Consider the following 14,981-nt stretch of genomic DNA (forward strand, 5'->3'; position numbering starts at 1 on the left):
CGGGGATGGAACCCTGCTGAGCACCGGCCAGTCGTCTGTAGAGAGCCGACACGGCGGCGAAAATTCCACCAGACCAGTGCCGCGTTCGGCAACTGTGTTGGAAGAAAAATAAAAACTAACGGGCGTGTGTTCCCCAGTAGCTTGTGTATGTTTGCTACTTGCTTGTTAGGAGTAGCTACGTCGCTCCTGTAGTCCTCCACAAGCAAGCAGTTGCTACATTGAAAGTCGGCGCGGTCCACATTGACCCGGAACAAAGCAAAGTAAATACGGTTCCCGCAGCGCTAGAAACGTTCAATAGTGGCCTGCATTTGATACCTCCGAGCCAGCTACCGCAGTATCTCTCCCCCTATGCGGACTGGCAGTTACATTGATTTCTAATGTAACTGCGCACTGTTGAAGTTGGTGGATCAGACAATCTACTAATGGGGTGCGTTTTCACATGTTACGGTCAATTCGGAGGAGTTCACGCTATGGAGAGTGGAACGAACGGAAACATCTCTTCCCGGCTTCACCTGAACAACCGCATTAACGCGAATGACAGGTAACGCTTATCTTGTAAATCATGTTTTAATAACAGCCGACCTATGCATGATGAACGTTTTAATGATCAAAACAATAAATTATATATTTATCTTTTAAGGATGTTTGAACTCTCTCTCGGGATCTTTCCTCGTTTGGCTTGGTTTTTGCTCTAATCAGCTTGTCTCTCGGGTTGTAATTTCACACGGGTTGATTCAACAGCATATTATCTGATTCTATAGCTGGCTATCTGTCACAGAAATCCTTACCAACCACCTAGTCTGGGTTATTGTAGCTAAGGCTTGGCCAATGTCAGGTCATCTGACTATCACTGTGCTTTTACAGGCTGTGATCAATACAGTCTGCTGGGTCTAAAATGTGGGTCATATAGATCTGAATGATCCATAGTTATTTAAGTGTGTGTGTCTCTTCCCGGCCTGACCCTGTCTCTATAGGGTTGACACCTATGGGTTTGAGAGGCCTGAGGGTTATGAATCCTATGAGGAGATGATGGCTCAATATGTAGCCGTTCTCAACAGGCAGTCTGCCAAGTGGTCCAAACTCCTGCAGGGGAAAGTCAACGTGGAAAATAACCAGAAGGGTGAGACACAGAGCGAGCGAGAGGGAGAAACACACACGTTTACATTTTAGTTAGCAAACACTTATCCAGCGCAACTTACAGTAGTGAGTGCATACATTTAAAAATAAAAAAAAAGGGCTTTAGTCATGGTTTCGGTTCCCTTAGTGAAGCGGTACGTGCGTAAGGGTGTGCCCAACGAGCACCGAGCCCAGATCTGGATGGCAGCCAGCGGTGCCCAGGAACACCTGGAGAAGAACCCGGGGTACTACCACTCTCTGCTGGGCACCGAGCAGCAGCACGACGCCAAGCTGGAGGAGACAGTCCGCATAGGTAGTGTAACTATATTCACATGATTGTAATCACCTCTACTTAACTCAGCTCACCTGCCGTGGATGCATCTGGAACATGTTCATTAGGGCATGCAATATAAAATGTTTTATAGTGTTTTGCAACAGAAAACAGAAATTAGTGCTTTTGAGGTCCCTGTTACTGTCAATTTTCTTCAGTTTCGTTCCCTGATGATCAAGACCCTGATGATTCCTTTATGATTGGTTGATGGTTGAGTGTCCTGTCTTGGTAGACATGCACAGGACATTCCCCGAAAACGTGCAGTTCCGGAAGAGCTCTGAGCCCTGTCTGCAGAAGGCCCTGTACAATGTGCTGCTGGCATACGGACACCACAACCAGGTTGTGGGATACTGCCAGGTACTGGGCCTTATATCAAATCAAATTTTATTCGTCACATACACGTATTTAGCAGATGTTATTGCGGGTGTAGTGAAATGCATGTGCTTCTAGCTCCGACAGTGCAGTAATATCTAACAAGTAATATCTAACAATTACACAACTTACACCCAATACACACAAATCTAATAAAGGACTGGAATTAAGAATATTTGGATGAGCGATGTCAGAGCGGCATAGACTAAGATACAGTATATGAGATGGGTAATGCAAAATATGTAGACATGATTAAAGTGACTAGTGTTCCGTTTATTAAAGTGGCCAGTGATTTCAAGTCTATGTATACAGGCAGCAGACTCTATATGCTAGTGATGGCAACACTATACTATAAACCAGGGTTCTCCAACCCTGTTCCTGGAGAGCTACCCTCCTGTAGGTTTTCGCTCCAACCCCAGTTGTAACTAACCTAATTGGCTTATCAACCAGCTAATTATTGGAATCAGGTGCACTCGATTAGGGTTGGAGTGAAAACCTACAGGACGGTAACTTTCCAGGAACATGGTTGGAGAGCCCGCTCCAGGTATAAATAATCTGTTAACTGAGTGGATTTCACTTGTCTCCTGTCTGACGTACCTTGTGTGTATTGTACGTCTCCTGTCGCCTCTTCTGCTTGTACCTGTTCTGTCCCCAGCCATAACTGCTTATACCTCACCTGTTCTCTATAGTGTGTGTGTGTTGTGTGCATACCATGTGTGCACAGGTGTGTGTGTGTGAAGGGAGTTATAGTTTCTCTCTCTATTCTAGGGTATGAATTTCATTGCAGGCTACCTCATCATCATCACTAAGGATGAAGAGAAGTCCTTCTGGCTGATGGATGCTTTATTGGGAAGAATACTCCCCGGTTAGTACCACACACTCCTGTTGTGTCTGTCTGCTCGTCTGTGTTTGTATGCCTGTGTGCATGCGTGGTTGTGTGAGAGGATGTGTGTGGTGAGGTGTGCATGTACAGTGCCTTCAGAAAGTATTCATACCCCTTGACTTATTCCACATTTTGTTGTTACAGCCTGAATTCAAAATGGATTAAATATAATTTTTTTCTTTTCAGCCATCTACACACAATACCCTATAATGACAAAGTGAAAACATGTATTTAGACATTTTTGCAAATTTATTCACAATAAAATACAGATATCAAATGTATATCAGTATTCACACCCCTGAGTCAATACTTTGTAGAAGCACCTTTGGTGACAATTACAGCTTTGAGTCATCTTGGGTATGTCTGTATCAGCTTTGAGTCATCTTGGGTATGTCTGTATCAGCTTTGCACATCTGGATTTGGGGATTTTCTACTATTCTTCCTTGCAGAATTTTTTCACGATTTTTTTTGTATTCAAGTCTGGGCTTTGGCTGGGCCACACAAGGACTTTCACATTCTTGTTCTGAAGCCATTCCAACGTTGCTTTAGCTCTATGCTTAAGGTCATTGTACCTTTGGAACGTAAATCTTCTCCCCCCCAGTCTAAAGTCGTTTGCACTCTGAAGCAGGTTCTCATCAGGGATTTGCCTGTATCTGGCTCCATTCATTGTTTCCTCTATCCTTACCAGTCACCCAGTCCCTGCTGCTGAAAAGCATCCCCATAGCATGATGCTGCCACCACCATGCTTCACGGTAGGGATGGTGTTAGATGGGTGATGAGCTGTGCATGGTTTTCTCCAGACATAGCACTTTGCTTTCAGGCCAAAGAGTTACATTTTTATCTCAGACCACAGAATCTTGTGCCTTATGATCTCAGTCTTTCACGTGCCTTTTTACAAACTCCAGGCGTGCTGTCATGTGCCTTGTTCTCAGGAGTGGCTTCCGTCTGGTCACTCTCCCATAAAGCCCAGATTGGTGAAGTGCTGTAGAGACTGTTGTCCTTCTGGCAGGTTCTCCCATCTCCCAGTACCCGTCTACCAATAGGGGCCCTTCTTTGCAAACCATTGGAAAACCTCCCTGGTCTTTGTGGTTAAATCTGGGTTTGAAATTCACTGCTCGACCTTACAGATAATTGTTTGTGTGGGGTACAAAGATGAGGTATTGTAGTCATTAAAAAATCGGGTTAAACACTATTATTGCACACTGAGTGAGTCCATGCAACTTACGACTTTTTAAGCAAATTTTTACTCCTGAACTTATTTAGGCTTGCCATAACAAAGGTTTAATTTTTTTTAAATTAATTTGTAAACATTTCAAAATTCATAATTCTACTTTGACATTATGGGGGTATTGTGTGTAGGCCAGTGACCCACAAATCACAATAAAATGTTATATTCGGCCTGTAACACAACAAAATGTGGAACAAGTCAAAAGGTGTAACTACTTCCTAGGCCACTGTACATACAGTAGTTGTAGACCAATTTATTTGTGGAATCAATCAATCAATCAATCAAGTTTATTTTATATAGCCCTTCGTACATCAGCTAATATCTCGAAGTGCTGTACAGAAACCCAGCCTAAAACCCCAAACAGCAAGCAATGCAGGTGAAGAAGCACGGTGGCTAGGAAAAACTCCCTAGAAAGGCCAAAACCTAGGAAGAAACCTAGAGAGGAACCAGGCTATGAGGGGTGGCCAGTCCTCTTCTGGCTGTGCCGGGTGGAGATTATAACAGAACTATGCCAAGATGTTCAAAATGTTCATAAGTGACAAGCATGGTCAAATAATAATCAGGAATAATTTTCAGTTGGCTTTTCATAGCCGATCATTAAGAGTTGAAAACAGCAGGTCTGGGACAGGTGGCGGTTCCATAACCGCAGGCAGAACAGTTGAAACTGGAATAGCAGCAAGGCCAGGTGGACTGGGGACAGCAAGGAGTCATCATGCCCGGTAGTCCTGACGTATGGTCCTAGGGCTCAGGTCCTCCGAGAGAGAGAAAGAAAGAGAGAAGGAGAGAATTAGAGAGAGCCAAGATTTTCAAAATGTTCATAAATGACAAGCATGGTCAAATAATAATCAGGAATAAAAGTCAGTTGGCTTTTCATAGCCGATCATTAAGAGTTGAAAGCAGCAGGTCTGGGACAGCTAGGGGTTCCATAACCGCAGGCAGAGCAGTTGAAACTGGAACAGCAGCAAGGCCAGGTGGACTGGGGACAGCAAGGAGTCATCATGCCCGGTTTGCCGTGACATATGGTCCTAGGGCTCAGGTTCTCAGAGAGAGAAAAAGAAAGAGAGAACGAGAGAATTAGAGAGAGCATACTTCAATTCACACAGGACACTGGATAAGACAGGAGAAGTACTCCAGGTATAACCAACTGACCCTAGCCCCCCGACACATAAACTACTGCAGCATAAATACTGGAGGCTGAGACAGGAGGGGTCAGGAGACACTGTGGCCCCATCCGATGATACCCCCGGACAGGGCCAAACAGGAAGGATATAACCCCACCCACTTTGCCAAAGCACAGCTCCCGCACCACTAGAGGGATATCTTCAACCACCAACTTACAATCCTGAGACAAGGCCGAGTATAGCCCACAAAGATCTCCACCACAGCACAAACCAAGGGGGGTGCCAACCCAGACAGGAAGATCACGTCAGTAACTCAACCCACTCAAGTGACGCACCCCTCCTAGGGACGGCATGAAAGAGCACCAGTAAGCCAGTGACTCAGCCCCCGTAATAGGGTTAGAGGCAGAGAATCCCAGTGGAGAGAGGGGAACTGGCCAAGCAGAGACAGCAAGGGCGGTTCGTTGCTCCAGAGCCTTTCTGTTCACCTTCACACTCCTGGGCCAGACTACACTCAATCATATGACCTACTGAAGAGATAAGTCTTCAGTAAAGACTTAAAAGGTTGAGACCGAGTCTGCGTCTCTCACATGGGTAGGCAGACCGTTCCATAAAAATGGAGATCTATAGGAGAAAGCCCTGCCTCCCGCTGTTTGCTTAGAAATTCTAGGGACAATTAGGAGGCCTGCGTCTTGTGACCGTAGCGTACGTATAGGTATGTACGGCAGGACCAACTCGGAAAGATAGGTAGGAGCAAGCCCATGTAACGCTTTATAGGTTAACAGTAAAACCTTGAAATCAGCCCTTGCCTTAACAGGAAGCCAGTGTAGGGAAGCTAGCACTGGAGTAATATGATCAAATTTATTGGTTCTAGTCAGGATTCTAGCAGCCGTATATAGCACTAACTGAAGTTTATTTAGTGCTTTATCCGGGTAGCCGGAAAGTAGAGCATTGCAGTAGTCTAACCTAGAAGTAACAAATGCATGGATTAATTTTTCTGCATCATTTTTGGACAGAAAATTTCTGATTTTTGCAATGTTACGTAGATGGAAAAAAGCTGTCCTTGAAACAGTCTTGATATGTTCGTCAAAAGAGAGATCAGGGTCAAGAGTAACGCCGAGGTCCTTCACAGTTTTATTTGAGACGACTTTACAACCATCAAGATTAATTGTCAGATTTAACAGAAGATCTCGTTGTTTCTTGGGACCTAGAACAAGCATCTCTGTTTTGTCCGAGTTTAAAAGTAGAAAGTTTTCAGCCATCCACTTCCTTATGTCTGAAACACAGGCTTCTAGCGAGGGCAATTTTGGGGCTTCACCATGTTTCATTGAAATGTACAGCTGTGTGTCATCCGCATAGCAGTGAAAGTTAACATTATGGTTTCGAATAACATCCCCAAGAGGTAAAATATATAGTGAAAACAATAGTGGTCCTAAAACGGAACCTTGAGGAACACCGAAATGTACAGTTGATTTGTCAGAGGACAAACCATTCACAGAGACAAACTGATATCTTTCCGACAGGTAAGATCTAAACCAGGCCAGAACTTGTCCGTGTAGACCAATTTGGGTTTCCAGTCTCTCCAAAAGAATGTGGTGATCGATGGTGTCAAAGCCAGCACTAAGGTCTAGTAGCACGAGGACAGATGCAGAGCCTCGGTCTGACGCCATTAAAAGGTCATTTACCACCTTCACAAGTGCAGTCTCAGTGCTATGATGGGGTCTAAAACCAGACTGAAGCATTTCGTATACATTGTTTGTCTTCAGGAAGGCAGTGAGTTGCTGCGCAACAGCTTTTTCTAAAATTTTTGAGAGGAATGGAAGATTCGATATAGGCCGATAGTTTTTTATATTTTCCGGGTCAAGGTTTGGCTTTTTCAAGAGAGGCTTTATTACTGCCACTTTTAGTGAGTTTGGTACACATCCGGTGGATAGAGAGCTGTTTATTATGTTCAACATAGGAGGGCCAAGCACAGGAAGCAGCTCTTTCAGTAGTTTAGTAGGAATAGGATCCAGTATGCAGCTTGAAGGTTTAGAGGCCATGATTATTTTCATCATTGTGTCAAGAGATATAGTACTAAAACACTTAGGTGTCTCTCCCGATCCCAGGCCCTGGCAGAGCTGTGCAGATCCAGGACAGCTAAGCCCTGGAGGAATACGCAGATTCAAAGAGGAGTCCGTAATTTGCTTTCTAATGGTCATGATCTTTTCCTCAAAGAAGTTCATGAATTTATTACTGCTGAAGTGAAAGCCATCCTCTCTTGGGGAATGCTGCTTTTTAGTTAGCTTTGCAACAGTATCAAAAAGAAATTTTGGATTGTTCTTATTTTCCTCGATTAAGTTGGAAAAGTAGGATGATCGAGCAGCAGTGAGGGCTCTTCGGTACTGCACGGTACTGTCTTTCCAAGCTAGTCGGAAGACTTCCAGTTTGGTGTGGCGCCATTTCCGTTCCAATTTTCTGGAAGCTTGCTTCAGAGCTCGGGTATTTTCTGTATACCAGGGAGCTAGTTTCTTATGACAAATGTTTTTCGTTTTTAGGGGTGCAACTGCATCTAGGGTATTGCGCAAGGTTAAATTGAGTTCCTCAGTTAGGTGGTTAACTGATTTTTGTCCTCTGACGTCCTTGGGTAGGCAGAAGGAATCTGGAAGGGCATCAAGGAATTTTTGTGTTGTCTGAGAATTTATAGCACGACTTTTGATGCTCCTTGGTTGGGGTCTGAGCAGATTATTTGTTGCGATTGCAAACGTAATAAAATGGTGGTCCGATAGTCCAGGATTATGTGGAAAAACATTAAGATCTACAACATTTATTCCATGGGACAGAACTAGGTCCAGAGTATGACTGTGGCAGTGAGTAGGTCCAGAGACATGTTGGACAAAACCCACTGAGTCGATGATGGCTCCGAAAGACTTTTGGAGTGGGTCTGTGGACTTCTCCATATGAATATTAAAATCACCAAAAATTAGAATATGATCTGCTATGACTACAAGGTCTGATAGGAATTCAGGGAACTCAGAGAGGAACGCTGTATATGGCCCAGGAGGCCTGTAAACAGTAGCTATAAAAAGTGATTGAGTAGGCTGCATAGATTTCATGACTAGAAGCTCAAAAGACGAAAACGTCTTTTTTTTTTTTGTAAATTGAAATTTGCTATCGTAAATGTTAGCAACACCTCCGCCTTTGCGGGATGCACGGGGGATATGGTCACTAATGTAACCAGGAGGTGAGGCCTCATTTAACACAGTAAATTCATCAGGCTTAAGCCATGTTTCAGTCAGGCCAATCACATCAAGATTATGATCAGTGATTAGTTCATTGACTATGACTGCCTTTGAAGTGAGGGATCTAACATTAAGTAACCCTATTTTGAGATGTGAGGTATCACGATCTCTTTCAATAATGGCAGGAATGGAGGAGGTCTTTATCCTAATGAGATTGCTAAGGCGAACACCGCCATGTTTAGTTTTGCCCAACCTAGGTCGAGGCACAGACACAGTCTCAATGGGGATGGCTGAGCTGACTACACTGACTGTGCTATTGGCAGACTCCACTAAGCTGGCAGGTTGGCTAACAGCCTGCTGCCTGGCCTGCACCCTATTTCATTGTGGAGCTAGAGGAGTTAGAGCCCTATCTATGTTAGTAGATAAGATGAGAGCACCCCTCCAGCTAGGATGGAGTCCGTCACTCCTGGAAGGCTCTATTGCTGTGTGCTTCTGTGCAATAGCACCATGATCACGTGGCTTGTGGTAAGACACTGTTTGCTGTTGGTTTGTCAGGCTCACATTACAAGATTAATAACCACAGGATGTTTCTCAGAATATATACCATTTATGTACCACACACACACCTTTACACTGATCATATGCTGCTGCTACTGTTTTTTTTTTTATATTACTCTTATTATTATCTATCCTGATGCCTAGTCACTTTACCCTGCTTTCATGTACATATCTACCTCAAATACCTCATACCCCTGCACATTGATCTGGTACTTCCTGTATACAGCTCCATTCTTGTGTATTTTATTCCTCGTGTTAATATATTTATTTTTATTATATTGTTTTAACTCTGCATCATTGGGAAGGGCTATATAGTGTACACCCATTGTATTCAGCGCATGTGACAAATAAAATTTGATTTTACACACACACACAACCTCATCTCACACACAGAACTGAATTAACCTGAGCAGTCCATGTTGTTGTAGACTACTACAGCCCGGCCATGCTGGGGTTGAAGACGGACCAGGAGGTGTTGGGGGAGCTGGTAAGGGTCAAAGCCCCAGCCGTGTGGCAGGCCATGGTCCAACACAACGTCATGTGGACCTTGGTGGTCTCCCAATGGTTCATCTGCCTCTACATCGACGTCCTGCCTGTAGAGGTGAGGGTCTGGGGGGGGGGGGGGTGTTTCCGTGTGCTTGTTGACACAGGACCCAGACTGAAATACTGTCATCACCACCCTCTGTAAGATAATGATTCTCTTTGTCTTTCTCACATCTCTCGTCTTCCCTAGACAGTTCTGCGGATCTGGGATTGCCTGTTTTACGAGGGTTCTAAGATCCTGTTCCGCGTGGCCTTAACTCTGATTCGCCACCACCAGGCTGAGATCCTGCAGGCCCGCTCCATGGTCGAGGTGTGTGAGCGCTTCAAACTGATCACCCAGGGAGCCTTTACATACGACTGCCACACCTTCATGCAGGTAAGGTACTCCAAAAGAGAGAAGTAACCTTAGGCACAGATCTAGGGTCTGTGATCAGTGTATATTGGTAACTTAATCTGTTCCACAAACAGTTTACTAACTCCTTTCTCTTCTTCCTGATATTGACAGGAAGGCCTCCTTTCTCTTCTTCCTGATTGACAGGAAGGCCTCCTTTCTCTTGCTGATATTGACAGGAAATCCTCCTTTCTCTTCTTCCTGATATTGACAGGAAATCTTCAGGGAACCAGGAAGTCTCTCCATGGCAACCATCAATAAGCTGCGGGAGACGTACAGAGAGCGTATCGTGGCGGAGGAGACCAGACTCTGCCCCTGACCACCACTAATAACCTCCCTAAAGCAATCGCCTTGCGGTTCGCCTGGCCGTGTTCCAGGTCATTTTTGTTGCCCTGACGCTAAACAGATTATTAGATCTCACAATCCCTGGGGAAATGTGTAATATCTCAGGAACCATATGATGACATCTGAGGTGCTAAAATGGTCTGAGCGATTGTAGTACCCCATCTAACTGAATATTATTTATTTGTTCTCAGGTAGCAATTCTTTGCATTGTAAAAAGCTACCTGTAATTTTCCTGTGGTAGGATCTTGGAAACAATAGGTTGGGGTATGTCAGAGTGGAGGTTGTTTTTATATTTTTATGAACCTTTATTTAGTCCAGTTAAGAACAAATTCTTATTTTATAATGGCAGATTTTTACCATGTCAGCTCGGGGATTTGATCCCGCAACCTTTCGTTTACTGTCCCAACGCTCTAACCACTAGGCTACGTGCCACCCCAATATGTAAGCATAGGCTTGTTGGGTTGAAGACAATGAGGTGTCACCTCTGAAATGAAGTCACGGGCTGTAGTCCACTCCTCCACGAAGTGTAGGATCATTCACTCCCACCCAGGAATCGTCTGGGAAAATAAATTCCAGCCTATACTTACACCATCCAAATGCTTTTAATACATGAACAAGTACATCCTTAGGCCCGAATCCTAACTTGATCTGTGCATGTATGTTTCTGCACTAATCTTCCATTGAATGCATGAATTATGCTTGTGCAATCATACCTCTATAGATTTTGACTTTAGGGTATAAGGTTTTGGAATTGGACCTTTTTAATGTTTTGCCACAATAAAGAACTGCTCTCTTACTGTCATCACCTTTGTAGATGAAGTTAGTTACTGTCGGTTTAAAATGTGAGGATTTAAACAATGTATTGCTTTGTTCCAAGGCTATAGGCCATGGAGTCAACATTGGGGGGGACCAAACTCGCCCCCAAGTTCTCATTTGCAAGATAAAGCATAGCAATTTGACACACAACAACAGTTACACATGGAATAAACAAAACATACAGTCAATAATACAGTAGAAAAATAAGTCTATATACAATGTGAGCAAATGAGGTGAGATAAAGGAGGTTAAAGGCAAAAAAAAGGCCATGGTGGCGAGATAAATACAATATAGCAAGTAAAACACTGGCATGGTAGATTTGCAGTGGAAGAATGTGCAAATTAGAAATAGAAATAATGGGGTGCAAAGGAGCAAAATAAATACAGTAGGGGAAGAGGTAGTTGTTTGGCCTAAATTATAGATGGGCTATGTACAGGTGCAGTAATCTGTGAGCTGCTCTGACAGCTGGTGCTTAAAGCTGCGCAGTAATGTCTCTTATCGATGGCGGTTATGATGTCGTTTAGGACCTTGAGCGTAGCTGAGGTGCACCCATGACCAGCTCTGAAACCAGATTGCATAGCGGAGAAGGTACGGTGGGATTCGAAATGGTCGGTAATCTGTTTGTTAACTTGGCTTTCGAAGACCTTAGAAAGGCAGGGTAGGATAGATATAGGTCTGTAGCAGTTTGGGTCTAGAGTGTCACCCCCTTTGAAGAGGGGGATGACCGCGGCAGCTTTCCAATCTTTGAGAATCTCAGACGATACGAAAGAGAGGTTGAACAGGCTAGTAATAGGGGTTGCAACAATTTCGGCAGATAATTTTAGAAAGAGAGGGTCCAGATTGTCTAGCCCGGCTGATTTGTAGGGGTCCAGATTTTGCAGCTCTTTCAGAACATCAGCTATCTGGATTTGGGTGAGGGAGAAATGGTGGGTGCTTTGGCGGGTTGCTGTGGAGGGTGCCGGGCAGTTGACTGGGGTAGGGGTAGCCAGGTAGAAAGCATGGCCAGCCGTAGAAAAATGCTTATTGAAATTCTCAATTATAGTTGATTTATCGGTGGTGACAGTGTTTCCTAGCCTCAGAGCAGTGGGCAGCTGGGAGGAGGTGCTCTTGTTCTCCATGGACTTTACAGTGTCCCAGAACTTTTTTGAGTTAGTACTCCAGGATGCAAATTTCTGTTTGAAAAAGCTAGCCTTTGCTTTCCTGACTGACTGCGTGTATTGGTTCCTGACTTCCCTGAAAAGTTGCATATCGCGGGGACTATTCGATGCTAATGCAGAACGCCACAGGATGTTTTTGTGCTGGTCAAGGGCAGACAGGTCTGGAGTGAACCAAGGACTATATCTATTCTTAGTTCAACATTTTTTGAATGGGGCATGCTTATTTAAGATGGTGAGGAAGGCACTTTTAAAGAATAGCCAGGCATCATCTACTGACGGGATGAGGTCCATATCCTTCCAGGATACCCGGACTAGGTCGATTAGAAAGGCCTGCTCGTAGAAGTGTTTTAGGGAGCGTTTGACAGTGATGAGGGGTGGCCGTTTGACCGCGGACCCATAGCGGATGCAGGCAATGAGGCAGTGATTGCTGAGATCCTGATTGAAAACAGCAGAGGTGTATTTGGAGGGCGAGTTGGTCAGGATAATATCTATGATGGTGCCCATGTTTACGGATTTGGGGTTGTACCTGGTAGGTTCCTTGATAATTTGTGTGAGATTGAGGGAATCTAGTTTAGATTGTAGGACTGCCAGGGTGTTAAGCATATCCCAGTTTAGGTCACCTAACAGAACGAACTCTGAAGATAGATGAGGGGCAATCAATTCACAAATGGTGTCCAGTGCACAGCTGGGAGCTGAGGGGGGTCTATAACAGGTGGCAACAGTGAGAGACTTTTTTCTGGAGAGATTCATTTGTAAAATTAGAAGCTCGAACTGTTTGGGTTTAGACCTGGAAAGTATGACATAACTTTGCAAGGTATCTCTGCAGTAGATTGCAACTCCTCTCCCTTTGGCAGTTCTATCTTGATGGAAAATGTTGTAGTTGGGGATGGAAATCTAATTTTTGGTGGCCTTCCTATGCCAGGATTCAGACACGGCAAGGGCATCAGGGTTGGCGGAGTGTGCTAAAGCAGTGAGTAAAACAAACTTAGGGAGGAGGCTTCTAAAGTTAACATGCATGAAACCAAGGCTTTTTCGGTTACAGAAGTCAACAAATGAGTGCCTGGGGACACGCGGGGCCTGGATTAACCTCCACATCACCCGAGGAACAGAGGAGGAGTAGGATGAGGGTACGGCTAAAGGCTATCAAAATTGGTCGTCTAGTGCGTTGGGGACAGAGAATAAAAGGAGCAGATTTCTGGGCGTGGTAGATTAGATTCAGGGCATAATGTACAGATGGGTATGGTGGGGTACGGGTAATGTGGAGGTAAACCCAGGCATTTTTTGACGATAAGAAAGGTTGCATCACTGGACGTACTAGTTAGTACTACGTACGTGTGGGAGGTGGGACAAAGGAGGTATCTGAGGCATGTTGAGTGGGACTATGGGCTCCGCAGAAAACTAAAACAATGATAACTATCCTAAACAACAATATACAAGGCATATTGACATTTGAGAGAGACAAAGCAAGGCATAAAGCAATCACAGGTGTTGATTGGGAGAGCTAGCTAAGACAACAACGGGTAAGACAACGACAGCTAATCAGCTAAGACAACAACAGGTAAAATGGCGATGAATGGGCAGAGGGTCAGTTAACTACACACAGGGCCTGAGTTTGAGGCTGGGGTGGACAGATAAACAAAAAATTGGAGTACCGTGATTAATGAACAGTCCAGCAGGCATCAGCTATGTAGCCAAGTGATCATCTTCTTTCATTGTATGTAATGGCAGAGATTAGGGATTAATAAAGTATAACCATAATCATATAAACATAAATATATGCATTGTTATATGAATACAAGTCCAGATATTGTTCCCAAGGTTTAGCAAATTGTTGTTTTTATTTACAAGTAAACTTGGGTGGACAGCAGGGGTGTTTGCTCTGCTCTCCTCTCATCCTATCTTCTCCAGCCCTCTTTCCTCCTCTCCTCTGGTCCTATATTCTCCTCTCCAGTCATTTCTTCTTCTCTCCTCTCCCCTGCTCTCCAGTCATCTCTTCTCCTTTCCTCTGCTCTCCTCTCCTATTCTCTCATATCCTCTCCAGGCGATGACATGTGTTTTGACTTGTCATTCAACAAGCAAAGGATCCAAAGGCCTTTTTGTGCTTATCTTGGACACCAATAATAGACTGGCCTATACCTTCAAAGTCAAGTCTGTTCAGTTTCTCCTGGTGCACGTGACACATGGCCACATTATTCAGCCTTGTTTGACTCATGGATGATCTAAGCCATGTCTTAAGCCTCTTCAGGGCACTACAACTCCTCTCAGCCTCTACAGAGGAGGCAGGGACGACCAGCAGAAGCCTTACTAAAGCTTCCACCTGACTGAAGAGACCTCTCACCTCTGGCACCATTTCCCAAATAATGCTAGCAACATCTGAGCTCGTTTGATATGTGTAATTAGCCCCAAACATGGCCAGCTGCACCTGCAGTAGTCTTGAATTCAATTTAGGATACTTGTCTACCACCTTGTCCATGTCTCCGCGTGGCAGCACATTTTCAAGCTGTTGCAGCTTGTGGAATCCAGCTTGATCAAACCTCTCTATGAATTGAGTATTCACTGTGTCCAAGGCGTTGTAGAATTGGGCTCTGTACAAAGACTGGGCATCCGGATGGATATGGGCTGCAGCCTGACCGGTGTAATGCTTTGTAGGTTTGCGGATATGAAGCATCTGAATAGGTTGTAGGTCCAACTTTGTTGCCATAGCAGTTGCTTTTGTGAACAAGACATCAAAGTGCTCCTCCATTTGCTTGTCCTGCATTCTTGTTTTGACGTGGTCCACAGCCTCCAACATGCCTGAAACGGTCTGTTTCCTAAGCTGTAGAGAGGTGTTCAGGCACTCCAAATCCCCCATCAGGTCTTCAGCCACTACAAGGCCGAGCACAGTGTTCCCTTTTAGAAATGT

At 44.5% G+C, this 14,981-nt stretch overlaps 1 protein-coding gene across 1 annotated transcript; it reads left to right on the forward strand.

Moving 5' to 3' along the window:
- The first annotated feature begins 470 nt into the window (after nt 1–470).
- On the forward strand, nt 471–10,080 carry LOC120058124 (growth hormone-regulated TBC protein 1-A-like). Its single transcript, XM_039006597.1, has 8 exons — nt 471–541; nt 975–1,120; nt 1,265–1,429; nt 1,680–1,804; nt 2,588–2,684; nt 9,256–9,428; nt 9,561–9,746; nt 9,976–10,080. Exons 1-8 carry the CDS (start codon nt 471–473, stop codon nt 10,078–10,080), a joined length of 1,068 nt encoding a protein of 355 aa, XP_038862525.1.
- Nucleotides 10,081–14,981: the final 4,901 nt, after the last annotated feature.

The sequence above is a fragment of the Salvelinus namaycush genome, chromosome 13 (assembly GCF_016432855.1).
Source record: "Salvelinus namaycush isolate Seneca chromosome 13, SaNama_1.0, whole genome shotgun sequence".
Lineage (NCBI taxonomy): Eukaryota > Metazoa > Chordata > Actinopteri > Salmoniformes > Salmonidae > Salvelinus > Salvelinus namaycush.

Coding starts and splice junctions, on each gene's coding strand:
- LOC120058124 (XM_039006597.1), top strand. CDS start 471: ATGGAGAGTGGAACGAACGGAAACATCTCTTCCCGGCTTCACCTGAAC. Junction 1,121..1,264: donor CGTGGAAAATAACCAGAAGG/GTGAGACACAGA, acceptor CGGTTCCCTTAG/TGAAGCGGTACGTGCGTAAG. Junction 9,429..9,560: donor TCGACGTCCTGCCTGTAGAG/GTGAGGGTCTGG, acceptor CGTCTTCCCTAG/ACAGTTCTGCGGATCTGGGA.